The sequence below is a fragment of the Entelurus aequoreus genome, linkage group LG07 (assembly GCF_033978785.1).
Source record: "Entelurus aequoreus isolate RoL-2023_Sb linkage group LG07, RoL_Eaeq_v1.1, whole genome shotgun sequence".
Classification (NCBI taxonomy): Eukaryota; Metazoa; Chordata; class Actinopteri; order Syngnathiformes; family Syngnathidae; genus Entelurus; species Entelurus aequoreus.
Window position 1 is genome coordinate 64,832,467 of NC_084737.1, and position 26,706 is coordinate 64,859,172.

Genomic DNA, 26,706 nt, shown 5'->3' on the forward strand with positions numbered 1-26,706 from the left:
CCTCCGGGTACTCCGGCTTCCTCCCACTTCCAAAGACATGCACCGGGATATAGGTTGATTGGCAACACTAAATTGGCCCTAGTGTGTGAATGTGAGTGTGAATGTTGTCTGTCTATCTGTGTTGGCCCTGTGATGAGGTGGCGACTTGTATCTCAGCCCGATTGTAGCTGAGATATGCTCCAGCGACCCCCCGTGACCCCAAAAGGGACAAGCGGTGGAAAATGGATGGATGGATGGATTGTCACACACACACTAGGTGTGGTGAAATGTGTCCTTTATATTTGACCCATCCCCTTGTTCACCCCCTGGGAGGTGAGGGGAGCAGTGGGCAGCAGCGGTGGCCGCGCACTTGCTCCCAGTGGTTTAAAAATGTAACTTAGATAATGGGTTTCAATATGTAAAGCGCTTTGAGTCACTAGAGAAAAAAGCGCTATATAAATATAATTCACTTAATTCACTTATAACTTTCCTCTGCAAAATGTTCGATTGTGGAGGCGTTCCCAGATTGCAAAATAAACCACGCCCCACCACCTCCAAATGTATCATAATTTATCTTTTGAAAGTGTCCACTGTTAAAATATGTATCTTGGAGTCCTCACCAAAAAATTTTTCCAGACACGGTCAAAAGTACACTTCGTGAACAATATATCGATTCATCCGATCACAGCATTAGGTACACCTGATATAGAGCTGCATTAAAAAGCTGCATGTCAGTGTGCACATCCCAAGATTAGATGGAAATAATAATAATAATAATACCGTAATTTCCGGACTATAAGCCGCACCTGACTATAAGCCGCACCAGCTAAATTTAGGGGAAAATACAGATTGCTCCATATATAAGCCGCACCCGACTATAAGCCGCAGGGTTTTGATGTGTAATTACCGTAGTATATAGGGGTTCCTGCTACCACGGAGGGGATTGTCGGGACAGAGATGACTGTTTGGGAACGCAAAGCGTCCCATTTATTAACAATAAATCTTTCAATCATTCAATCAAACTTTCACATCTTTGACATGGCGAACAGCATTCGTGCAGAGTACAAATAATACAACGGTGCAAAGTAATACAAAGTGCTTGCCTGTACGTTATCAAAATAACCAGCCTACCGGTATATGAAAAGTCAGTCTTTAATCATTGTGTCATCGTCTTCCTCCTGCGTACTAAAACCACCGAAATCCTCTTCGTCGGTGTCGGAGAAGAACAGGCCGTAAATAAGCCGCACCCTTGTATAAGCCGCAGGGACCAGAACGAGGGGAAAAAGTAGCGGCTTATAGTCCGGAAATTACGGTAATAATAACCTGCCATTTTTGTGTTTCCTCTTAGCCTGAATACCTAATGTCCAAATAAGTACATCCACCTCGCTGTGACATCATGACGTAGCCAGATTGCAAAACCCTGCAAACAGAGGCATCCAAAAGAACATGCAAGCTCACGCCAAAATGCATGAACCTTATGCTTTGATCCTTTGACATTGTTTTAACATGAATACCCAACATTGTAACAATAATTCAGAAAAAACAATCCCTAACCCCATTTAACATGTTTACATGTTTAACATTATGTTCATGTTAACAAGTAACTGTCATTCACATTAAAAAGGGGCCTATTACCATGGATATCCACACAGTGCATCGGCCAGGCTAATATGTTTCAATTCTAGTGAACGTGTCAGTTACTACTTCGTTACTACATTCGCACTATACGGCTCCGCCAGTCCGAAGCCTTCAGCCAAACATATGCAGAGCTTCTGTTTTTCGCAGACCCAGGAACATGGCGGCTCAATTCAGCAAAAATCAGCTAAATTATCCGGTTTATTTTCCAAATAAAATACTGCTGATGGTATTTTAAACCTTGAAACATCTTAATTGGCAAGGACAGACCTGAAGTCAAGTTGTATGATGGATAAAGAGATACTGATTTTGGTGGTCCAAAAACAAATATTAATGTTAGAGGCATAACGTGGATAGCTATTTTGGGGGCCTGTGTGAACTGCATCCTGACGCGGGGGCGGAAAAAGCAGGGAATGAGAAGTGTGTGTGGTAACTCACCAGAGAGTTTGTTACTGGTGTGTTGTTGCTCGCGTTAAATACAAAGTTAAGTTGTTCTGCAAGGCAAAGCTGACGTCCTTTTTACTATAGTCAAGAGGGTATTGATTGACAGACGGCAAAGCATGGAGAAGTTCCGAGGCGTAGCCATTCAGCAGCCATTACGCATCAGGTGAAAATCCGAGGTTACGCCTTTTAATGTAGTATTTTAAGATGGAAGTGCTTGTAAGAAAACAAAACTGCGTCATGCAGAATGTACATAATACTTTATATTGGTCGACTGTTCCGTCATTTTGTTTGTACTCAAAATTTCCATTTAGAGCAGACCTGGGCAAAATATACTGCCCGGTAAGATTTTCAACATCCCGCCGGACGTTTCCCAAAATTTGTTTTTGACCTTTAATATGTAGACTGTAGTCGCCATTATGATGTGCAGCGCTGTTTTCAAATTACCGTAAGTCTTAAACTAAAGAAAGTATTTCAATGGTTGGAAGCTGTGCTTTTTAGTGATATACGGGTTATTACACTTATCTGTGTCACAGCAGCTGCAGGCAGACGAGGCAAGACGCAGTGTGGTCGGGGTTTGTTTACAGAGTGGCCAAAATTACTCGGAAGCTGAATTTTACAATAAAGTTCTTTGGAAAAGTGATATCATATCTGATTGAGAGGTGTTTTTTGCTCTTTGCGGTCATATTTTGCTATGTTTGTTGCAATTTTTATTGCGCTTTGCTTGATTGTTTCGTTTGCCTGGGTGTCTCATTCAGTAAAAAAAATGTTAAATTATTTTCCGTTTTTTTAGGTGGTCTAAATTAAATTAATAATGACAAAGGATTAATCGGCATTAACACATTAACTTTGAGAGCCTTATAGTTTATTTCAATGTAATATATATGTGTTAGTGTGCTGAAAAAAATGTGCAATTCTTTTTTATTCTGATTCTGAATTCATTCATCATTTTTAACGAATCCACTTTTTTATTTAAATTTTTTTGTAAGAAAATACATTTTAAAAAAAAAGCCATTTGTTGCTCACTCGATGTGTGTATACGTCATATGTCAGCAGCCAAGAGCAGGTTTTTTCAACCTATAATCTATTTTGAAAAGTTTATTTTATTTTTTATACACAATTATAATTATTGCAAGAATCGATTTGAATCACATCCCTAATATTTATGCACTGCTTTGATGAAAGGTAGCACATCATATGTAAGTTGCTATTCATTGTTTAAAGCATGCAAACAAAGACAGGGTTTATGTTTCAAAGCAGTTGGGATGTGTGTTACTAAGCAACACGGAATCAACTGAATTCTTCTTGTTTGTGGATATTCCAGCTGAATAGATAGCAAAGATGGCCTACACCCTAAACTGGTCACCAGTCAATCACAGGGCGATTATGAAATGGGTGGGAATGTTTGGATTTGGCCATCAATTGTGGGAACATATGCACAAAAGTCAGCTTTGTAAACCACTATGTAACCAAGGCACCCCTTCCTTTTTAGTCTGTTTCTAAATGATCTAGTAAATTTTGGTAATCCCCTCCCCGACAGCCCACATTGTATCGCATATACAGCAAGTTTGTTATTTCAATTCAAATTTTTTATTAACACCAAAGGTTTAAATATCATTTGTGGACCTTCCCTTACGATTTGACTCGAGTAAATGTGTCAGTTTGCCTTTGCTGGATGGTTGACTGTCATCACACCAGATGCCACAACAATCACCTCCATCTCTGCCACAGTCCAAGTGATTTGCAGCCACCCCTCAGTGGATGTGACGTCTGTTTGCCATGGCGAGAGGAGAAACAGGCAGCCACTGATGCTGCAAGAGATGGCACCTCAATGTTGCAGGACGAGCCATTGCTTAGCAACCAGTCCCAAGAAAAACAAGTCCGGTATATATGTGTGAGGGAAATATTGAACCTGTGCTGTGATTAACACTGCGGACAATTGATGATATGTTCAAGAAGACACACACACCTGCGTCCTGGAGGTGTTTGCACAAGGTTTCACAATCATTTCTAGTACCTTCCTTTTTTAGAGTTGTCTGTTAGTAGAGATGTGTTGTTTATTAAGTTCATGCTGGATGTATGACATTTAACTTGATCTCAGCCAGTTTAGAGTGCATGGTAATGCCTCCATGTTGTGTAAGAGTAAAAGGTCAGACCTGCTGCGTGTCGTGACTACTTCATGGCCACTGTTGAGGAATGTGATGTGCGTGCTGCTGGTGCGGCCTCAGGGTGAGCTTAAAGTCCGCTCGGTTGGCTGGCAGCGGTGCTAAGACCAGTCACATTGAACGAACAAGCAGCTCTGATCCCAGTCAGATCCATCTGTTCATCCACTGTCGCGGACTTGTCAGATCAAAAACCTCTGGCTTCTAATCTCGGCTTGGGAGCTACTTGAGTTTGGTGCAACTGCACTGTGCTATAGCAACAGACTGTCTGCAGCTAAGTCCTCCAACTCCATGTGTTCCCAACATTATGCATTGTTACTGTCATATTTAGCTGGCTTGTTGCACTGTAGGCTTATTGCCTCACAATGTTTTCATGTAATGTTTAAGCACCCCACTTTTGACACTCATGGGTTCCCAGCCATGTTGGCTTGCAATTAATCCTGGGCCAAGAGTCAGTAAATCAATTAATCGAACAATTAATTGAAATGGTCTTGATAACTTTGATGCATTTCCATGTCCCTGTGTGGTTTTTTATCTTCTCTTCATTGTTCACAGCACTCGAACGTATTTATTCAATGGCAGAATTAAATGAACCGAGTGAACCCTCTTTTCAGTCATCCACAATCTTTGTCTCGGTGGGCAGAGGCGGGACCGCTAGCTTACACACACAGTTGTGCTCAGACAGAGCCTCGCTAGTCACCAGTGAGAAGTACTGCAACGTAACAAAAACTAGGAAGCAAAAAGACGATTGCAAAGCCTAATGTCCCGTTGTGGGAATATTTTAGTTACATATTTTAGATATTTTAAAAACAAGATATTTAGATACTTTGATACTTAGACACTTTAGATACTTATATACAAGATACTTTTAGGTGTTTTAGATATTTTAGATACAAATGAATGATCTGGATGTGCCCATTAACACGGACAAACAAACAAGTATGCTGAATTTGTTGGAAAGTAATGGCAGCAAAAAAGACACCAAAACAAACCCACTCGATCCAGTTTTTCCAACTGGGGAAAAACTGCGATTCAAGTTGTTCATTATTTATTGAAGTTCAATTTTTGCTATCAGAGCAATTTATTTTGGGCAATTTACTTTATTTGTATTGTTTGTTTACTTGTTTTGGATTATTAAAAGCTCTTAACCCACCCTTGATCACACCCTGGGAGGTGAGGGGAGCAGTGGGCAGCAGAGGTGGCCGCGCCTGGGAATAATTTTAGGTGATTTAACCCCCAATTCTAACCCTTGATGCTGAGTGCCAAGCAGGGAGGTAATGGGTCCCATTTTTATAGTCTTTGGTATGACTCGGCCGGGGTTTGAACTCACAACATTTTGCCACACCTAGTGTGTGTGTGACAATCATTGGTACTTTAACTTTAACTTAACTTACAATGGTAAAAATAAATGATTGAGAAATCAAAGTGTATTGTGTTTGAAAGAAATATTTGCTTTAATATTATGATTACGTTTAATAATAATATATAATATTATGTTTGTGCTGAAAACATAGTTTCGTTGTACTTGTGCAATGACAATAAAGTCCTATCCTATTACATTTGTGCTTAATTTGGTCCCAAAAATAATACTGACAATAATATCGTTTATCAGCATTAATCTGTGGGACATTATATCGTCTAGCAAAATGTATTATCGGTACAGAACTACTTGCAACAAAAATCAAATATGATCAAATCATATTTAAGGGTTTATATTGTTATAATAATAACTGGTAACTTAGCAACTTATTGTTTATATGTCATTGACCATTTGCCTAAGGATGATAAGATGTTGAGGACATCTGTATTACATGAATGCTAGCATGTCTTCCAAGGCACACAATCCACTGTAGTCATAATAACAGGTATTGCTAACATTTTTGGTGTCTGTAGTTCAGCTTGCCAGTCTGAAGCAGCACATTTTTTTCAGGATGTCCCTCAATGAAATTTAATTTGAACAAACACTGCTTTTCAAATGTCAACACGCTGTGGCTGTTGTCTGACTAAAATATATCAAGATGTGTGGTTTACCCCCCTGCCCAGTGTAAAATCAGGATTTTCGCAGCACATTTAGCAGCTTTTACACATTGTCGTGTCGTTTTCGAAACATCTGAGGACAAAGCGATACTAATGATGCTGTTGAAACTGATGGGAAGTTAACCACATTCTCCTCAGACCAGTAGTCACACACTTAGACTGCTTACTGCCGGTCACGATAATCACATGACTTAACTTTGTAATAATAGCTTGTTCTAGGAACTGTCTTGTAATTCAGCTGCTGTGTCTCCTTCATTACAATGAAGAGGATTAGCAAAAGGCATCACTGAGAGCTTTAAGTGTAGCACTTGTACTACTGTTTTTTTGAGTGGCCATCTTCACCTCATACTAAGAAAACATATACTGGGAATACTAACACCAAAGATGTTGGAATGAGTTTGTAGGAATTTGTGAGCACGAGGTTCTTTACCCCCTCTACCCATGTTGATGTAAAAGGGCTACACTGTGTGTTTCAGCAGTTTTCAGTCCAGGATTTTTTTAATCTGAAAACTCTACTTCTACTTTTTGGTAAAAACTAAAAAAAGGGGTGTTATTTACAATGAAATTGACAAACAAAACAACTTCATAAATGTTTTTTATATGTATCAACATTTCAGGTTTTTTTCATTACATTTTGTGTTTTTGCTCTTTTTTTCCATTTTTGATGGTTTAGTTTTTTTATTTTTCTACAATGGGGTGTGAAAAAACCCATTTATTCTCATTCCAATTCGATTCATTATTTTTCAAGAATCTATCCATCCATCCATTTTCTACTGCTTGTCCCTCTCTGGGTCGCGGCGGTGCTGGAGCCTATCCCAGCTGCACTCGGGCGGAAGGCGGGGTGCACCCTGGACAAGTCACCACCTCATCGCACGGCAGATAGACAGACAACATTTACACTCACATTCACACACTAGAGCCAATTTAGCGTTGCCTATCCCCAGGTGCATGTATTTGGAGGTGGGAGGAAGCCGGAGTACCCGGAGGGAAACCACACTGTCACAGGGAGAACATGCAAACTCCATACAGAAAGATCCCGAACCCGGGGATCGTACCCAAGACCTTCGTATTGTGAGGCACACGCACTAACCCCTGTTTCACCGTGCTGCCCTTTTCAAGAATCTATTTAAATAAAAACAATATTTTAAGAATACATAAAAAAAAAAACGTTTTTAGACCATGACTTTGCTAACCTGTAACCTGTTATGCAAAGTTTTTAATACCATTTTAAACTAAATTATACATTGCCATAATTGGTTTGGAATTGAGAAACGTATTGAATCGAGAATCGATACTAAATCAAATCGTCACCTCAAGAATCGGAATCGGATCGAATTGGGAGTTGTTGTGAAATTGACATCCCTACTGGTTAACATACTTCTCCAGGATGGCAACGTGTTGCCAAATGACAAAATAGCAGTAGAGGGCCGTGCACATCTCACCGAGGCCTTCAGTGCTGTCCTACTTAGTCCAACTTCACCTCTCAAAATACCGTGATTTATGTCACCACATGGACACGGCTGGAGATGCTATACAGAAATCCACTTGCACACTACTGAGTATTGAACCCCCTCAACAGTGTACAAAAGGGTCCTTATTTTCAGCACGTTTAACATTCAATAAACCCGCTTCAGCAATTAAAACATATAAGATAGGCTCCAGCACCCCCCGCGGCCCCGTAAGGGACAAGCGGTAGAAATGGATGGATGGATGTATAAAACAAATGAAAAAAATTAAGAAATAAAATATTTGAACTCACAATTTGAAGCTCCCATTCTACGCCGTATAAGCCAGTGGTACTGCTCGTAGTTGGTCGTCGTCGGTTGATTCGTGTGAAAGTCGTGGGCAAACCATTTCACCGCCGGCATAGCTTCCGGTGACGGCCGACCTCGTCTCACAAAATGTAGTTTCTCTTAAGTATTCTTCTTGAAAATGGCCTTGCAAATATATATCTGCCATCTAATCAACATGTTGCACTTCTTCTTTGTGAGTACCGGTGAGTTGTCTGTGGCTTTCTATGGCTCGTATGGTTCCGGTGCCACTTCCTGTTTTTGCAACTTGTGATTGGATACTCACTTGGGACTCCCAAGTGAGTATCCAATCACAGCAGAAGGCCTTACTGACAACAACTTGTGATCTGATTGGCTATCGCAATTGTCTATCAACTCTATGTGTTCGTTCACCTACAGTGCATAGATGCCTGCATTGTTGATTCTGAAGGCCTCGGGCAGATTTGGTACAGCATGGCAACATAAGCTAGCTGAATTCTGATTGGATACAAACTGTAACCTAAAAACAACAGCACTGGAAAGAGCACAATATGACATGAAGACAATATGAATACTTTTAGATATTTAGGGAAAGTAAATACAAAATTACTTTTATCTTTAATTATGATCATGATTTCTGGTTATGTTAGGCCAGCAGAGAAGGCCTTGCTGGCTGGCCATGATGGCCCACCACTGCAGAATAATGTATCTAAGCTGTGTCTTCAAGTTCTTAGCACTTGTGTAAGGGAACTATTTGGGTTGCTTCTGGAGGTTTTATTTGTGAATGGCACTTGTAGAGTAACTACCTTACAAGAAGTCTTAGCAGCAGAACTGAAAGTATAGATGATAATATTAGCCGAAATACGAGCGAATACGGGTATCTTGCAGAGTTTTAAATGAAGAGTTCCTGTGTTGCTGTTCTTGCGATATGGAAACAATCAATCATCCATCCATCCATTTTCTACCGCTTATTCCCTTCGGGGTCGCGGGGGGCGCTGGAGCCTATCTCAGCTACAATCGGGCGGAAGGCGGGGTACACCCTGGACAAGTCGCCACCTCATCGCAGGGCCAACACAGATAGACAGACAACATTCACACTCACATTCACACACTATGGTCAATTTAGTGTTGCCAATCAACCTATCCCCAGGTGCATGTCTTTGGAGGTGGGAGGAAGCCGGAGTACCCGGAGGGAACCCACGCAGTCACTAAGTCAATTTACCAAAACTGTATTTATTAAACATTTATTAAGCAGTGGCACAAACATTCATGGAATTTCCAAAACAGAAAGTGCAAGATTGTCAGAGATATTTTAAAACAAGCTATTAGTGCACTTTTTTGCATGATGTCACTAATATGACATATCAAAACAACACTAAATTAAAGTGTACTTTTTGTACAGAATGTCACTACAATAGTTTAAAATAAATAAAGTGCATTTTTGGGCATGATGTCACACAAAATGTTTTAATAACTGTCAAATAAAAATGAGCTGCATAGTAGGAAATCAAATCATTCGCTATGTGGTATGTTACTGCGGACGTTATCTCCTTCTGTTGTTGACTATTTTTTCATACGATGTAGATGTGGAAATGGTTACTTGGGCATTTTGTTGGCTGTGGCACCGAACAGAGATGTTGACATACAGAGTTTCAAGCACTCTTCATTCTCTAGGGGGTGACTTTTCAAATGATGGTACATTAGTAGAGCTGCTACTTTTTGTAGCAACGCTTTTGCCGCATACTTGACATATTACGGTTGTCTGTTCAACATCTTCCCGCTTGAAGCCAAACCACCGCCAGACGATGGACCCTGTGCTGTTTTTCTTGGGAATTAATTATTCCTTCATTTGTTACCAGATTGACACCTTCTCTCACTCATATTACCACTTGCACCTCTCCGCTAGCATCACAGCTAACGTTACCCACGCTGCTACCTCTCTGCTCTGCGAGAGCGTATGACGTTGCACGGGCGTCAGTATGTGACGTATGTAAGAAGGTGTGCTTGTTTTACGTCTCTGTGAGAAGGAGAGACAACAAAGAGTGAGAAACGCACGTAGTGTAATGCCCGCAGCTAAAAGCAACTGCGTGAGAACGTACAGTGGGGCAAAAAAGTATTTAGTCAGCCACCCATTGATTGTCAATGGGTGGCTGACTAAATACTTTTTTGCCCCACTGTATACTCGAATATCACGATATAGTCATTTTCTATATCGCACAGAGACAAACCCGCGATAAATCGAGTATATTCGATATATCGCCCAGCCCTAAGTAGAAGTAATCTTCTGACCAGAAATGTAAATATCCTGACTCTCTCCAAAATGTCTTTTTACAGAAGCACAACCTCCTCTCCCTGGCACCTTTCCACTTCTTCTTGATCTCCAAATTAAACACCTCAAAAGTCTCCTCTCTTCACCGTCTGCACGCCTTGGAGGGACACTGCTGTTTTGTAGCCATGCCAAATAACACCAGAGTGACCCAGCTGGAGCACAGCAGTGAGCCGGTCACTGAGTCTGTGGCTGACCTGCTGTCTCTGGAGCACCCCATGGACTATAAGAGCAGTCAGATGAGCATGGGCCTCAGCCCGGGCTCCACTGCCCCGGTAAGAGCACTGCTGCCTTCCCCTGACCCTGATGCAGAGGACGGACGGCCGGCATGGAACAACAAAATGCAGTACATCTTGGCGCAGGTGGGCTTTTCTGTGGGTCTGGGTAACGTCTGGAGGTTCCCCTACCTGTGCCAGAAGAATGGCGGGGGTAAGTGGATGGACATCAATTTTTATTGTTTCATTAACTGTAAAAAATTATGTAAATTTTTCATTTTCAGTTAATTATTTTAACCTTCGTTGCGCTGAGTACTTACTATCAGTGTTGGGTTAGTTACTGAAAACCAGTAACTAGTTACAGTTACTAGTTACTTTATTTAAAAAGTAACTCAGTTACTAACTCAGTTACTTACCCCAAAAAGTAATGCGTTACTGTGAAAAGTAACTATTTAGTAACTTCTTTTTTTTAAGGCCCCATTTAATGCCCTTTTAGCCTTCATTTCAGTACTGTTATTGCACTGGAGAATAATACAATCTGTTGATCAACTTGACATGCATTTGCATCACTGAACTCTGCTAAGCAATATGGTCAACATAAAACACACAAAGACAAAGATATGTTTCAAAGGGACAATTTGTTTCAGGCCAGAACAAATTGACAAAACTATTTTAGATAGCTGCTACATAACATACATAAGTAACAAACAGCATAATAACATGTCACAACATAGCTGTTAACCTGGCTTCACCCAAGGATGGCACACATGACATACACAAAGCCTAACCAGGCGTTTTTTTTCTCTGAAGGAATTCTGAAATAAAATCATGTCTTCAGGAGATCAACGCTGTACTGAAGCTAAGAACACTCTACACATTTCCCCAGTTTTAGTTTAGAGATAAGGAAAGATTGGCTTGGCCCACGAGGATCCCTCTTTATGTTTGCAAACTTTATAGTCTATACATTTAGAGTGATGTGATAATCAAACACTCTAGAAGTCTAGAATGAAAGAGCAACAGTGTATAAGAGAATTCACAGTGTGTGTACCTTCAGTGCTGAATGATAAGCAGAGGCAGAGTTTTGAGTGTTTTCTTTAGCTCGCTTTCCATTTTTATGTACTCACTGTCCAGGTACTTGGAAAATGTTTTCCGTGCCCTTTGCCGTTTGACGCCCGGTATCATGCTAATTAGCTGCCTGAAAGCGGGTGACTCCACTGTAGAAATAGCCTGCATGTCTTCTAGCACATACATGTTCTATCAACTTTGTCCTGGCTAGCAGTCTCTCCGTTAAAATCCAGCCGCTGTTGCTTAGGTGGAGGTGTTGGTGAAGTGGCACCGGAGTCTGTGTCTCTCTTTACTAGCTTCGTCGAAGCATGTTGCTTTTGTAGGTGTTTCAGCAGATTGGAATTGCTGTTTTGGGCAGTAGATAAGATCTTTGATCCAAGACACAACTTACATTTAACTAAAATGTTATTTTCTTTGTGCTCGACAAAAGAAAAGTAGTGAGAATATCTCCATGTTAAGAAACTCGACTTCGGCTCCGCCATGATGTCTTGTTGTTAGTAAACACAGACACGCCCCCCACACACACACAGCGCGCCTCTTCTCCCCCTTTTGATTCAGGAGGACGACACTGCAGCTCTCCAATACAACACACTCGGATCTTCTCAGTTTCTAGCCAATACTACATAAAAAATAACTTAAAATAATGCAGTAACGCATCATGTAGTAACGGTAACTGAGTTACTGAATATAAAAAACAACGTGTTAGACTACTAGTTACCGCCGAAAATAACGGCGTTGCAGTAATGAGTTACTTTGTAACGCGTTAGTCCCAACACTGCTTACTATCCACTAAGCTTGCAATAATGGCATTTAGTAAAAATTAATTCCAATATACAAATTCCAGATACAAATATACGGTCATATCTATTGGAATTAGTCTCAAAAAGGACCTATGATGATTGTAATCTACATTTAAAAAATGTCCTTGTGGTCTAAATGATACTTGGATATGGTTTTGTATGACTTTTGCTCCACTGTCACATTTTAACCCGCTTGCTGAGTACTGTCTGTAAATGGTTTGTTTGTGGAGGCGTTCCCTTTATATGCAAAAGAACCCTTAAATGCCACACCCTCTCCAAAAGTATCAGAATTTATCTTTTGAAAATGTTAAAATATATGCCTTAAAGACGAACATCGCCGCTATTTTTCCCCCCAGTGATTTGCAGGTCAAATTACAATAAATACACCTGCACACTCTCATATTTATTTTATCGCATGTCGGTGTTGTGCCATGCCGCGATCAGATGAAAATAATATTTTATCCCAGTGTTTTTCAACCACTGTGCTTGTGCCGTGAGATATTGTCTGGTGTGCCGTGGGAAATTATGCAACTTCACGTAATTGACCTTCACCTAAAAGAATATTTTTTGCAAAACAATAATTAGAATCTGCAAATAATGTGCCATTGTTGAGTGTCTGTGCTGTATAGAGCTCGACAGGGTAACCATGTAAAACTCCATAACAGTAGGTGGTAGCAGGTAGCATTGCTTTGTAGAAGTCGGAACGCATCGAGGATGGTTTGTCGTGATCCCAATATGCAGAGCACAGCGGGAGACGGCGTGCAGGTAAAAAGGTAAGTAACGCTTAAACCAAAAATGAACAGAACGGAAAGGAAAAGGCATTAATTTCTTAGGGATGGCTATGCAAAACGAAAGTAAAACTGAACTGGCTATAAAGTAAACAAAAACAGAATGCTGGACGACATCAAAGACTTACAGCGTGTGGCGCAGAGATGGCGTCCACAAAGTACATCCGTACATGACATGACAATCAACAATGTCCCCACAAAGAGGGAAAGCGTCCGCACAACTGAAATAGTCTTGTTTGCCAATACAAAGCAGGTCAGGCAAAATGAAGGCGTAACGCTGCTACAGGAAAACACCAACAAAACAGGAAGGGCCACCAAAATAACAGCGCAGACAGGAACTAAAGCACTACACACAGGAAAACAACAACAAACTCAAAATAAGGCACGACAACCTGGTGGAGTTTCATTTTATAATGTTTTCTGCTGGTGGTGTGCCTCCGTATTTTCTTTATTAAAATAATGTGCTTTGGCTCAAAAAAGGTTGAAAAACACTGCTTTATCCTACCTGCTATTGTGTCTCCTCAAACTATACAGTACTCATGATGCCAAAACGGTCCTGTGTAAAATGTTTTGGACAAATAAACACGGAAATATTTTTCTTTTGTAGACGTCAGAGCAGTCTGGAGGACATGAGACTAGAAGAAATTACACAGGAGGCTGCAGGCAGCAGCCAACAGTCTGGGTACAAGGAGCACAGTAGAGAGGAGGGGCCATGCAGTCAGAGAGCATGTACTAGACTGCCCACATAAGTACGTCCAGCAATGTGCGACAACACAAATGGCCTGCTGTTGAAAAAAGACTGCCAAACACAGTGCTTAGAGGCATCCAAAACTGCTTGCAGGCTTACGTCCAAATGCATGAAACTCATAATTTGAAGCTCTCTGCTGGAAAAACGCGAGCGGTGACATCACTAACTTATCAACAAATTAATTTGTCGGGGCTAGTCGGTATAAGTAGGACACTTGACACAAATGAGGAACCAGACTACCATATGGGGGAGTTACTATACAATTTATGCCGAGCTGGGATCAATCCTGCCTTTACATTGCGAAACTTCACGAAGCTATTTAACAAAGATACATTGACATGGCACGGACACGGTAAAACAGACATGGCAAATGACATTGCTGTCTGTCCCCAGCACCCTTATGTACTGCCGTCACAACAGGTGTTTTGTCAGACTTGACTGATGTGTACGTGGTCAGGCATGCATTTTGACAATGTATACAGTATTTGGCACAGTTTATATGGCACAGTCTTCTTGGCCATGTGTTTGTCCAATATGTAGCTCCAACTATTTGCACTATTCTTGGTAAACATACCGTATTTTTCGGAGTATAAGTCGCTCCGGAGTATAAGTCGCACCGGCCGAAAATGCATAATAAAGAAGAAAAAAAACATATATAAGTCGCACTGGAGTATAAGTCGCATTTTTTGGGGAAATTTATTTGATAAAACCCAACACCAAGAATAGACATTTGAAAGGCAATTTAAAATAAATAAAGAATATTGAACAACAGGCTGAATAAGTGTACGTTATATGAGGCATAAATAACCAACTGAGAACGTGCCTGGTATGTTAACGTAACATATTATGGTAAGAGTCATTCAAATAACTATAACATATAGAACATGCTATACGTTTACCAAACAATCTGTCACTCCTAATCGCTAAGTCCGATGAAATCTTATACGTCTAGTCTCTTACATGAATGAGCTAAATAATATTATTAGATATTTTACGGTAATGTGTTAATAATTTCACACATAAGTCGCTCCTGAGTATAAGTCGCACCCCCGGCCAAACTATGAAAAAAACTGCGACTTATAGCCCGAAAAATACGGTAGTTACTGGTAGATAGAATTTCATCCTATCAGTCGTCGACACATTGTTTTATCGATTTTTGTCGACAACGATGACTAATTGTTGCACCTCTATCTATGTCTTTATTTGCATTAAGATTGTATCAATTAACACCTTCTCTAAAGCTGACATAAGTTATTTTATAGACTAATGTCTAGATGAGTGACTTTTGAGCTGCAAGAGTTTATGGTAGGCAGATGAGGAACTCGATTGGGTAATTTATTAATTTTGATGAGGAATAGAAAGGGATTTTTTTTAACATTAAGCTCTAAATTGAATTTTTATTTTATTTTATTGATTCCACAATAGGCACATTTAAAGTAATCAGTGCAGGGCTATATTCACTTATCTACTTGGCCGGTCTTCTCGCCAGATCCTCCATAATAAATTGGGTTCTGTCCACCAATTAGCAAACTAATAGTGTGAGTCTTTTTTTTGTTTTTTATTACAGCTGCTTGCATGTGCTCGGTAAGAAAAGATACATGTGACCGGTCTTTGTTTAGGAGATTTACAAACGTGGTCCCTACATGCCATGGAGAGGAAAGTACTCAGCTGACCATCTCTGCATCAATATGCTTTGCTCAGAATAGACATCAAAGATCCATAAAAGTGGGCAGCAATACAGCAGCAATTTGTGATGGATAATAATGCCACTCCTGAGTAACATAGCACTTTCCTTTGTCTGCTACCTTTTTAATCAGGGTAATGTCATTTGGGTTTCGTATGGCTGCTCCAACAACAAAACATTTCTTCTCTGGAAGGTTAAACATGAAGATAAATTGTTTTTCTTTCTGTTTTAGGCGCTTACCTGGTGCCCTACTTCATCCTCCTCCTCCTCATCGGCATCCCTCTGTTCTTCCTGGAGCTGGCGGTGGGTCAGAGGATTAGGCGTGGCAGCATTGGTGTGTGGAACTACGTGTACCCCCAGCTGGGAGGCATTGGGGTTTCTAGTCTGATGGCAAGTATGACCTTGTAACCGGATACTGGTGATTGCTTTTTAATGCACATCTACAATATTAACAATCGTTGTATAAAGTGTATCAGGTGACTTAACCCCAAACTTAGTGTACTTACATCGCTCGTGGTGAATGTAGGTTAAAAAAATCGATGTGTTGTTTCAGTAAAGAAGAAAGCATCTCATCGCCTATCATTCTGATATCCTGCTGGGTGCAAGGCTCGAGTTTACACATAATTGGAATGTAGTGCAGGGAGTCGGTTGCCTTGGTGAGAAGGGGAAGTTGCAGCATCCAGATTTGTTTGAACACTTCTAATTGCTTCCTCATAGCGACATTGTTCCATTGCATCCACTCCCTTTATACCGTTCTTATTTGAATACATGCACTCATGCTCTGCTCACTGGTTAATTAAATTGGCTGTGCAGCTCATGTGATCGTTGAACATGAACATCATGAGAACAGCAGCGTTCACTACAATAGGCAGCACTTTGTTCCTTTTTGCAGTTGATTTAGCTGTAATTTCCGGGCTATAAAGCACATTTTTGTCCAAATTTTACATATATTGGCCCTATAATTCTATAAGTCACAGGTGTACACATTGAAACATGAAAGATTTACAGAGGCGCTTGTGTTCATTCACAAACGAAACAAAAGATGATGGTCTACCGAAAGGTCAATGAGCGCCATCGTTGTCCTCCTCCTGTGGTCCGGCCTTTCGAGGTCTGTGAGTGGTGGTGGATTTCCATTCCGTGCGGCGGCTGTTTTCTTTTTCGATGGTCGGGTCAATCATCTTTAGCTTTGGGCCTGCATCTTGTGCATTTTGTCGTGTGTTCTCCCTGATGAGGGTGAGTCCATAATGCACTAAATGGCCGACTGAATAATTGCGTGAGTGTATTTGATTAAATGTGAAAATGCCGTTTGACAATTTCATTGGTCTAATTGGCGGCATTTGAAGCCTGTAAAAATGCAAAAATCCTTAGAATATCCACAGCCTTGTATAAAGTGCAGGGTTAAAAGCGTAGGAAAAAAGTAGCGGCTTATAGTACCAAAATGATGGTATTAGCAGGGGCTGAATGATGGATGGATGGATGGATAGATGGCTGGATGGATGTAGGGTTGCGCAATATAGACGATTTACAATATAAATGATATACATTTGGCAGACAATAGAGCTTTTAATACTATCATTATATCATGATAATGCATGTTGATGACACATTCTAGCTGTGTCCTGCAATTTTGACAGCGACAAGCGATTATAATGGCGAGCCTCGCTCTACAATTCAAAGCCACTTCTAAGTCACCAACCCTCGCTTCCATGGCAGCAAATGAACTACGTTTCTTACAAATATCCTCACTGTAGGACGAGCAGTAGCTAAACATGCACACAGTAGGAGGATATGCAAACCACTAACAAGCCAGAGCTCCTATTTGTAAACAAAGGTCAAAGATTGATACAAATATCGACAGAAACGATACCAATTATAGCATAAATATATGGTCAATACTACAGTGTTTAGATTGATATTTTTTATCATCAAAAAATATCTTATTGTTTTTGTTCGTGTTTACAAAATCAGGAAATAAGTCCCTGGACACAGGAGGGTTTTAATGCGAAAAACCAAAGGATTAAATCAGAGCCAATAGTAGGAAATCATTTGTATATGTAATAGATTTCATTACATCGCCATACTGTGTTTCTGTTTGATTATAATTGTGATAAAACATTTAATATTTCAATGATCTTGAAATTTTGTATAAGCATTGGTATGACCAATACTGCCCCTGTAACTACTCGGTATTGGATCGATACCCAAATTTGTAGTATCACCTAAAACAAATGTAAAATAGCTAAATAACAGAAGAATAAGTGTTAATTACATTTTAACAGAAATGTAGATATAAACATGTTACAACAAAGAGTAACCAGATGTCAACAGTAAATTAACGGGTAGATTAATAATAGTTTTGACAAAATAATACAACCAAAAATTATGCAATATGTTACTGCATACGTCAGCAGCCAAATTAGGAGCCTTTGTTGCCTATTTTGAAATGGTTCTATCATCATTTACATACCAAATAATATATTATAATGTCCCTTTTTTTCGCCGAAGGTTGCAATATATATCACAATGAAGATTTTAGGCCAAATCGCTCATCCCTAAATAATATTGTAAAATATTTGTAAAAATGTAAAAAACAGTTTAGTATACTTTTTTTATTACATTTGAATATATTTCTCCTCTTTTGTTGAGAAGAATCTTCTTGATTATTTAAGAAAAATGTTGGTTTTACTGCCCCGTGTGCGTGTGTGTGCTTTTCCTTTTCCTGGGTTCCCTATACAGGGCTACATAAACAGTCTGGATTGTTTTGCATGTATTATTATTACATATTTGTTAAAAAACACTTCTGGTTGATGATGGAACAATAACAAAAGACAACAAACTGGGTAAAGAAAGCTCTTACGGTGTCCAAGGAGAGGAAGTGACCCATCAAGTCACGTCAGCACCGACCTTTTGTCAGTCAGCGATTGACCGCTACTGTGGTAACGTTTGGCCTCTTACTCTGATGAGATTTCATCAATCTACACTAACACAGGGGAGAGAGACGATTCTGGCTGGGGGCAGCGAGGCGTAGTGTGTGCTCCAATGTGGCAGGAGGGACATTCAGCAGCTATAAATACCTTCTCACACCGGACCCCAGCCTCGACTGCTGAGAGCCAACAGCTCAATAATTCATACGTACTTTTGAGTTAAGCTGATGTGTGCTCAGCATCTCTTGCCTGATGCCAACATTCAAGATGTTTGCGTGACACACGTAACAATGTTTTCTCTTGTTATGCATCAGGTTTGCGGCTTTGTGGGTCTCTACTACAACGTGATCATCGGATGGAGCATCTTCTACTTCTTCCAGTCTTTCCAGTACCCGCTTCCTTGGGCTGAATGTCCTGTTCAAATCAATGGAACTCAAGCCAGTAAGTCCACAAAAAAGCGGCAAAAATCATATAAAAAGAATGGTTGGGATGGGTATATTTATCAGCTAATGGATTATTGACACTCAAATTGGTATTGCATTCATTTAAAATTTTAAAATGATTATTTACTATTAGACATTGTCCTTCCCTGCAGCAGTGGGGCTGCCATTATGCACAATGTCTGGCAGCTTATAGCTTGCAGTGCAGACATCATTTTTCATCAGCATTATGTTGTCTACTTTGCTTACAAATCCAGCTGGAATGAAAAAGAACAATCACTTTAGTTCAAAACAAATCATTTAAACACGTGCACACACAAGCACTTAGGTTCACTTATACTGGGATCATTTTACTGCAGCTTCCACAATTGCGAGTAAGCTGCTTCACTGACTTATATAAAGTCATAAAAGCAAAACCTTGGAGATGTGGACGGTGGCACTGGTGTTTGTGCTGCGGGCAACATTTCATTTTACATTACGTTTCAGGATGCAGAGATGTCAGGCAAGTGAAGAAAAGAAGGCCCCCCTTTTTTAGAGAGAGAAAACTCAGGTAACGCAAAAAATTAAAATGATTAGCTGAGAAGTGGACAAAGAGCAAACGTGTATAAAGCGCGAAGCTAACGAAGAAAATGATCCAGCCTCGTCAGGTCTGGCATAAGTAACATCCTGATTGCCAATCAGGGACAGGTGAGGGACTAAATGCCCAGACCAGAAGAGTGGCGGCAAATGGAGGTGAACAGGAAGTGGAACGTAAAATAAGAGCACTGGACAGGAAATGATACAAAATACAAGAAACTCTTAACTAGGGCTGCAACTAACGATTAATATGATAATCGTTTATTCTGTCGATTATTACTTCGATTAATCGATTAATAATCGGATAAAAGAGACACACTACATTTCTATCCTATCCAGTATGTTATTGAAAAAAAACCAGCATACTGGCACCATACTTATTTTGATTATTGTTTCTCAGTTGTTTGTAAATGTTGCAGTTTATAAATAAAGGTTTATTTAAAAAAAAAAATTAAAAAAAATTAATAAAAAAGCCTCTGCGCATGCGCATAGCATAGATCCAACGAATCGATGACTAAATTAATCGGCAACTATTTTTATAATCGATTTTAATCGATTTAATCGAGTAGTTGTTGCAGCCCTACTCTTAACTGTTATGTGAGATCAAGACACCTTAATTTTACTTATTTTCCAGAAAGTGCCCCTTATTGTCAAATACAAATGTTGACATGTATGGTCAGTATCAGTTTTAGCCATGGGTCACATAGATAATTGTCCAGACCCACACAGTCTTTTTGGGGCAAGAATGAGGGGGGGAAATATTCAGATTCATTTATGCTCTATGGCTTATTTAGTGCCATCTACAGGCAGGATACAAGCCTCCCCAATTGTGCTCACAGAAATAAGATAAAACCAAACAATCTCAAATAGCACAAGAGTCTCAAACTTTGTGTGGCGAGCTTGAGTGGCATACGAAATGGTCAACAGGAAACTTCAACTTGCTTAAAGAATCATTTGGTGGCTAATAGTAGCTCAGCTGATACAAAGAGCACCACAGCAAACGGTTCAAACTAAACTGTAAAAAATGCAGTTAAAATTTCTCCATTCAATTGTGTGAACACTAAGGAGTGCAATTATGTAGGGAAAATCAGAAATTATGGGAACAATTTTTGATGCTGGAATATTAGAGAAATGGGAAAGATTTCCATTTATTGTTAAGATGAAATTTTGGGCTGCGAAAGGTGGAATTCTGAGGAAAAAACATTTTATTTAAAAGCCTGAATGTTTTGAATGAGCTTAATGTTTTGGTGCTAGAATTGGTTTAAAAATGTGTTATGAAATGTGGAATTAAGGGAAAAGTAGGAGTTTTTTGGCTGTGGAAAATGTTTAGTCCAATTGTCCTGAATGTGCTGAATTGTAAAAATGGTCCATATATTATGGATGTGGTACTTTTGGCTGCGTGTCCCAAAATAAGATGAATAATTTGACGTTGCAATTGCTCGAAACTAACCACTATGTTATAACTAATAACAAAAACAAGGACATTGTGAGTTGGTTTAGCCATAACTGCTACAGTAGTTGAAATGTCAACAGTCAAGGTAGGCGAATCATGTCAACAACACATCATGGAAAAAAAAGAGAAAGTTTAAAGGAGGCACAATTGAAGCGAGAATGATTGTGGATCACCTTTCTTAAGTAATTTATATCTTGTCAATACTTTTTTATATTTATTATAAATCTCCATACTTGTTTATGGTATTGTATATTCTATTGTATGCCTGCAAACATACTGTAACATGTCTCAACAGTGCTAGCAATTTAAGTGGAACACTGAATTAAGATTTCTTGTACACCATGTTCAAACATAAGGGTGGTTCTGTTATCGGATTGACAATTTCATGTTTTGGACACTCGGGTGAAGAGAGAGGTGGAGCTTTCAACTGATCACAACCTGGTGGTGAGTCGGCTTCGATGGTGGGGGAGGATGCCAGACAGACCTGGCAGGCCCTTGAAGGTCTGCTGGGAACATCTGGCAGAATCTCCCGTCAGAGAGAGTTTCAATTCCCTCCTCCGGGAGAATTCCGAACATGTTACGAGGGAGGTGCTGGATATTGAGTCCGAGTGGACGATGTTCCGTACCTCTATTGTCGAGGCAGCCAATCAGAGATGAACGCAATTCTGGACCACCATCCGCCGCCTCAGGAGGGTTAAGCAGTGCTCTGTCAACACCATGTATATTGGGGATAGTGTGATGCTGACCTCGACTCTGGGTGTGGTGAATCAGTGGAAGGAATTCTTCAAAGACCTCTTCAATCCCATCAACACGTCTTCCTATGAGGAAGCAGTGCCTGGGGACTGCGCGGTGGCTCCTATTTCTGGGGCTGAGCTTGCCGAGGCAGTTAAGAAGCTCCTCTGTGGCAAGGCCCCGGGGGTGGTTGAGAGTTGCCCGGAATTCCTTAAGGCTCTGGATGCTGTGGGGCTGTCGTGGGTGACAAGACTCTGCTGAATTGCGTGGACATCGGGGGAAGTGCCTCTGGATTGGCAGATTGGAGTGGTGGTACCTCTATTTAAAAAGGGGAACCGGAGGGTGTGTTCCAACTATCGTGGGATCACACTTCTCAGCCTTCCCGGTAAGGTCTATTCAGGTGTACTGGAGAGGAGGCTATGCCGAATAGTCAAACCTTGGATTCAGGAGTAGCAGTGTGGTTTTCGTCCTGGTTGTGGAACTGCGGACCAACTCTATACTTTCGGCAGGATCCTAGAGGTTGCATGGGAGTTTTCCCAACCAGTCTGCATGTGTTTTGTGGACATGGAGAATGCATCGTGTCCCTCGGGTAGTCCTGTGGAGAGTGATCAGAGATTATAGGGTATTGGACCGCCTGATTGTGGCGGTCCGCTTCTTGTATGATCAGTGTCACAGCTTGGTCTGCATTGCCGGCAGTAAATCGGACAGGGCTGCACTTTGTCACCGATTCTGTTGCGGACCCTGTATCGATCCTTTGTGGTGAAGATGGAGCTAAGCAGGAAGGCAGAGCTCTCAATTTACCGGTCGATCTACGTTCCCATCCTCACCTATGGTCATGAGCTTGGGTTATGACCGAAAGGACAAGATCACGGGTACAAGCGTTTGAAATGAGCTTCTTTCGTCGGGTGGCGGAGCGCTCCCTTAGAAATAGGGTAAGAAGCTCTGTCATTCGGGAGGAGCTCAGACTACAGCCGCTGCTCCTTCACATCGGGAGGAGACAGATTAGGCGTTTCGGGCATCTGGTCAGTATGCCCCCCGAACGCCTCCCTGGGGAGATTTTTAGGGCGCGTCCAACCGGTAGGAGACCACGAAGAAGACTGAGGACATGGTGGCGAGACTATGTCTCCCAGCTGGCCTTGGAACGCCTCGGGATCCCCAGGAAGAGCTGAACGAAGTAGCTGGGGAGAGGAAAGTCTGGGCTTCTCTGCTTCGGCTGCTTCCCCCGCGACTCAACTTCGGATAAGCAGAAGAAGATGGATGGATGGATGGATTGATTGTGTTGAACCAAGAATCGATTTTGAATCGAATCATCACCCCAAGAATCGTAATCTAATCGTATTGTAAAAGCCACACAAACAGTCGCAGGTCGCAAACAAGTCTGCCAGGATGAGTGCAGCGCGAGGCAGGTATAAATAGCTCTCTGATTAGTGATCAGAAGCAGGTGAGCATCCCAACCACTAATCAGAGGCATGTGCAGGGAATCAGTGTCCATGGAAACTAAAACTAAAGAGGGTGCTGAAAACAGAAATAGACAATCAACTAAGGATATAATAAAGTAAACATAACATGACCTGGGCAACGGATCATGACCTATACAACTTTACCATAAACTGGCGTGAAAATAAATCTCACTTGACCAAACTAAGGTTGCAATTTGAATCTGTGATAGTGATGTATCCTTTATTTCCCAACTGCCTTTTTTTGTCCCTCAACGCAGTCGTGGAGCCGGAGTGTGAGAAGAGTTCGGCCACCACGTACTTCTGGTACCGTAGGACGCTCAACATCACCAGCAGCATCGACGACACCGGCGGACTGAACTGGAAGATGACTCTGTCCTTGCTGATCGCTTGGATCTTGGTGTGCTTGGCTGTCATCAAGGGCATCCAGTCCTCTGGGAAGGTGGGCAGTCGCCATACACTCAATAAACCCATCCATCACTATTCATGCTGCAGATTGTGGCCGTGTCCACACCAGCACGTTTATTCTGACCTTGAAAAAAAAAGAAGTATTTTGTTACTTGTATGTGGACGTGTGACATTCAGGAGTGTGGCAGGCTTCTCCTTGAATTAGGCAAGTCAGGTTGGAGTGCTCAGATGATGTTTATTTTACAGGTGTCCAAAGTGCAAAAACAGCAAAATAGTGCAAAAAATATTACATAAAAAAAAAGTCAAATGTCAAAAATATATTTATGATAAACTAAAAAGGTGTTCTTTAACAACTCAAAATCCAAGTACTTGATCAAAAACTGCCACAGACCAAAAGACAAACAGACCCAATTGGCTCCCTTTTAACCTCTAAGCCCTTCCCATTCGGCGTCATTATCTCATTTAATAATAATTAAATAAATATATACATATATACATATACAGTAAGTAGCACTCATATTATAAATCAAAACAATACAGCTGGTCACTTGATCAGTACTGCGCAGAGGAAAAAAACATGTTTAACTTCAACCGAACAGTAACAGTCACTTCTGATGCCGGAAGATGCTGCTTGTGAGGTAAGGTCTGTTTGATCATGTGTGTGAATGAATAGGAATAAAGTACACACAAGTGTTAACCCTTATCTCAACAGGGAAACGAGGGGGAATGGTGTTAATGGGATAAAAATTAACAAATGTACATTTTATTTATTCTTTTAAATGGGGGCATCTGCCTGAATGTTTGGAATTGCGGTTTAGCTGCTAATGCTTTATTAAGTACAATAATGCTGCCCAAAAGAGTTGCTTTGGTGGAGGTATTTTTCTATAGAACAGGTTTTTTCAAAGTAAAATACGAGCGGGAGAGCAGCAACTTGAGAAAAATAAAGCAAAGCAGCATTTGTCAAACTGGCTAAGCTAACTTTAGTTATATTTAAAGGCAAATTATTATTTAGTTTCCATTAGGAGCAAACATGGTGAGGAGAAAACTACCAAAAATATGCTCTAGTGCAGGGGTTCTTAAACATTTTGACCTCGAGGCCCAACTTTTTCACCATAGAGGGTCCTGGGGGCAACTCAAATATTTACACTAAATTAGTAATTACTTGATTTTAATCTTCAGTAATTATAGCTAACATTCATACAGTTCAACAGTTTACAACCTTGTGAAATTATAGGAAACCATTTGGTAACTAAAAAAAAAAGTGTTTTATTTACCGTAATTTCCGGACTATAAGCCGCACCTGACTATAAGCCGCACCAGCTAAATTTAGGGGAAAATACAGATTGCTCCATATATAAGCCGCACCCGACTATAAGCCGCAGGGTTTTGATGTGTAATTACCGTAGTATATAGGGGTTCCTGCTACCACGGAGGGGATTGTCGGGACAGAGATGACTGTTTGGGAACGCAAAGCGTCCCATTTATTAACAATAAATCTTTCAATCATTCAATCAAACGTTCACATCTTTGACATGGCGAACAGCATTCGTGCAGAGTACAAATAATACAACGGTGCAAAGTAATACAAAGTGCTCGCCTGTACGTTATCAAAATAACCAGCCTACCGGTATATGAAAAGTCAGTCTTTAATCATTATGTCATCGTCTTCCTCCTGCGTACTAAAACCACCAAAATCCTCTTCCTCTGTGTCGGAGAAGAACAGGCCGTAAATAAGCCGCATCGTTGTATAAGCCGCAGGGACCAGAACGAGGGGAAAAAGTAGCGGCTTATCGTCCGGAAATTACGGTAACTCAGTTGTTCTCGAACTTTTTTCCCCCAAGTACTACCTCAGAAAAAATGTGGTTCTCTAAGTACTACCATAATGACCAACATTAAAATGCGGTTTTATTTAGCGAGTACATTTAACAATTTTGGGCACTGTAACATTACACACAGTTTGAACAATAACACTGTTTGAATATAGGAAAATAAAACACTGTATTTAAATAATAATTTAAATAGAATTAATTGCACATAATTAAGTGATTCTTTGGCCTACCACTAGATAGAGCTAACGTACCACTAGTGGTACTCGTACCACTGTTTGAGAATCACTGATTAAACACTTAAACCTTAGGTTAGGTCAGGCTGATTAGAAAAATAAGTACTAACCAAATATACTCCATAAGAAGGGAATCATAGGAAATTATTAAAAAAATACATTTACTTGCAATTATGTTGTGCTAAAATGAATAAACTCAATAAATATCCTATATTTTGCGCTTAAGAAACTTTTCTTTGACATTATATTGCTATCAGCCCATTTGGACCACAGCTGAGAAAGTGATATTTTTTGGTGGTCCTCTGGGGAGAAACCCTACATTAGAGCAATGGTGTCAAATTAGTTTTTTGATGTATTACTTTAATGAAAAAAGGTACCACAGTTTTTGTTACAGTGAAATTCTGGTGACTGAGCTGCCAGGATTTCTTTCGTCTATAGTGTACAATTTGATAGAAAACTTGCTTTGAAATCATGAGTCAAGCAGATATTTGATTATTTATTATCATTTTAACGAAAAACATGTTTGGAATGTATAATACAGTTGTCCCTCATCACATCACGCTTCAAATGTTGTGGCTTCCCCGCAGAGCATATTTTTACATATACATATTTTTAAAGCATATTCAACAACTTATTTAAATTAAGCATTTCAAGCAAAAAATCAACTAAAGTATCAATACTACTGTTGGCCAATATGTGACACAAAACCAATCAGAGATCACTGTTCAGTATTGTTGCCAATGATTGGCTCAGCCTCCGGCAACATTACTACCGTAATTTCCGGACTATAAGCCGCTACTTTTTCCCCTCGTTCTGGTCCCTGCGGCTTATACAAGGGTGCGGCTTATTTACGGCCTGTTCTTCTCCGACATCGACGAAGAGGATTTCGGTGGTTTTAGTACGCAGGAGGAAGACGATGACACAATGATTAAAGACTGACTTTTCATATACCGGTAGGCTGGTTATTTTGATAACGTACAGGCGAGCACTTTGTATTACTTTGCA

At 40.4% G+C, this 26,706-nt stretch overlaps 1 protein-coding gene across 1 annotated transcript in view; it reads left to right on the forward strand.

Annotated features, from left to right (window-relative positions):
* Positions 1–26,706, forward strand: part of slc6a17 (solute carrier family 6 member 17) — a 65,758-nt gene that overhangs the window by 14,419 nt on the left and 24,633 nt on the right. The window contains exons 2-5 of the mRNA XM_062054218.1: positions 10,358–10,778; positions 15,882–16,039; positions 18,888–19,014; positions 23,492–23,673. Coding sequence (XP_061910202.1) covers positions 10,478–10,778; positions 15,882–16,039; positions 18,888–19,014; positions 23,492–23,673 — 768 coding nt within the window. The 5' untranslated portion in view covers positions 10,358–10,477. The remainder of the gene's footprint in view (positions 1–10,357; positions 10,779–15,881; positions 16,040–18,887; positions 19,015–23,491; positions 23,674–26,706) is intronic.